Genomic DNA, 2511 nt, shown 5'->3' on the forward strand with positions numbered 1-2511 from the left:
TTGTGTTCCTTTTTGTGTGATATTTCTCATATATATATATATATATATATATATATGTGTATGTTTGTGTGTGTGTGTGTGTGTGTGTGTATGTATGTATGTATAATATGTTTATGTATTTTTATGATTGATAAAATGTGATATTTGTACATGGAATATATATGAAAATTTAAAATATTAATAAGTGTTAAAATGTTATTAATTATTAAATTAATTTACAAATATATAATTGTCTGATTATAATTGTATCTATTAATATTTAAATGAATATATACACCAGCATTCAAAAGTTTGGAGTTGGTAAGATTTTGTTAATATCTGCTCGCCAAGGCTGAATTTATTTAATAAAAAATCAGTAATATTATGAAATATTTTAGTAATTTAAAATAACTGTTATCTATTTGAATTTATTTTAAAGTGTAATTTATTCCTGTGATCAAAGCTGAATTTTCAGCATCATTACTGCAGTTCAGTGTCACATGATCCTTCAGAAATCATTCTAATATTCTGATTTGCTGCTCAAGAAACATTTCTGATTGTTATCATTGTTAAAAAGAGTCGTGCTGCTTCATATTTTTGTAAGACATTAGATTTATTTGTTGTTGAATAGAAGTTTCAAAAATAACAGCATTTATTTGAAATAGAAATCTTTTGTAATATTATAAATGTCTTTATTGTCACTTTTGATCAATTTAATGCATCCTTGCCGAATAAAAGTATGAAGAAGACCCCAAACTTTTTGGCGTCAAAAGAGCCATGATTTTCTGTGATATAAGCTGTTTAACGTTTAATGTGATCGTTCTTGCAGATATCGATGAGTGTGCCAGTGAATATAATGGAGGATGTGTTCACGAGTGCATCAACATCCCGGGAAACTACAGATGCACGTGCTACGACGGCTTTCGTTTGGCCCACGATGGACACAACTGTCTGGGTAAGCCATGGTTTCTTTACATTTGGGACAAAGTAAGCATCAAAACAAAACCTGCTAGTGTGTCAGTAAGTGTGTGTGATGATCTGCGTCCTCTCAGGACTTCATCCCACTCAAGGCAAACAAACATTATTGCTGGAACCCAACTTATATGGTTGATATTCAGGCATGTCTAATCAAACTCCGCACCGACCGCGACTGAGGCCCAAAACGCCGTCACTCTATCCTCCGTGTCAAAATGAAGCAGTTTACGCGGTTAACCCGTAGAAGAGAGCGATAAATCTATCAGATTTGGGCTCGGACTGCTGAGCACACAGTTCTGTGGTATTAATTGTATTTTCAGACTGCGTGAGCTCATGTTTTTGACATTCGGTGGCTCGTATGCCCAGCCGTTCCAGGTCAGTTAAATCAGTCTGAAGGGAATGTGTGTGTACACGGGTGCGTTTGTGCGGGAGATTTACATCGGGTTACAGTCTTATACTGACCTCGGCACTTTAACTCAAAACAGATGTCCGGCGCATCGAACAATCAGCCCAATGAAGATGTGAAATTGCTGCTTTGCTGTGATCGGTGGCTTGTGTGGGTTATGTGGGTTTTACTCACAACACGTGGTGCCAAACACTGCTATTTCAGCCCATCGTAGATATTTAAAGGTCCCGTCTGCAATTTTTATAAACACATTTTTCTCTGGCGGAGTTTGAAGCAATCTGATTGTTATCTGAATAACAGTTGGGCAAAATGCTGAAACTCTCATTTGATTTGAAAGTTTGAATCAAATTTAAATGGAATTTAGCACGTCACACAGGATGTTGCATTGGAACAGTTTACAGTTCAAAAAAATTCAGAACAACTGAAACATTTTATTAGACCCACATGTGTTGTGACAAACCATAAATTAATTTAGTAATTTTTTTTTGTCATTTTTATTCTCAAAACACAAAAAGTCTAAATGAGTGATGTGATTATTAAGGTTTTGTCTCAAAATGTGAACATTTAAAATGGTCTGTTTTGAATTTCTTTTCATTTTTTTTTTTGGAAATAAATTGCCATGATTTATTGAATAATTTTCTCAATGAAACTTTCTCAGTGAACAGTGTCACCACATTTTAAGATTCCACATGTTTAGATAACTTTTATAAAAATAAATATTAATATTAAACTCATATTTGGGACAAATATTAAATTTATTCAAGTAAAATTAGCGATAGCTTAGAGCATTAAGGCTCAATAAAATTATTATTGACTAATTTTATACATTTAGTTAAATAAAATATAAATTAATTAATATTATATCAAATTATAATATTATATAACATTTTAAAGTAATGCATGTGAAATATTTTATTTAAAAATTATATAATATTAAATGATGATAACTTAGACAACTTATGTAAAACTAAATATTAATATTATCCATATGTGATAATATTATTAATATTTCATACATTCATATTTGAGTCAAATAGAGCATTAAGTCTCTATAAAATGTATTATTATTCAATAAATTAACTTAATGGAATATAAATAAATTATATATATATATATATATATATATATATATAATACGTGTGTAATAGAAG

General features: G+C 30.6%; 1 protein-coding gene across 1 annotated transcript in view; it reads left to right on the forward strand.

The window, feature by feature from the left end:
• Window positions 1–2511, forward strand: part of LOC107687590 (signal peptide, CUB and EGF-like domain-containing protein 3) — a gene marked incomplete at its 3' end in the record, with an annotated part of 81709 nt that overhangs the window by 43952 nt on the left and 35246 nt on the right. Inside the window, exon 3 of the mRNA XM_016484979.1 lies at window positions 809–934. Coding sequence (XP_016340465.1) covers window positions 809–934 — 126 coding nt within the window. The remainder of the gene's footprint in view (window positions 1–808; window positions 935–2511) is intronic.

The sequence above is a fragment of the Sinocyclocheilus anshuiensis genome, unplaced genomic scaffold (assembly GCF_001515605.1).
Source record: "Sinocyclocheilus anshuiensis isolate Anshui unplaced genomic scaffold, SAMN03320099.WGS_v1.1 scaffold2067, whole genome shotgun sequence".
In the NCBI taxonomy this organism is placed as follows: Eukaryota; Metazoa; Chordata; class Actinopteri; order Cypriniformes; family Cyprinidae; genus Sinocyclocheilus; species Sinocyclocheilus anshuiensis.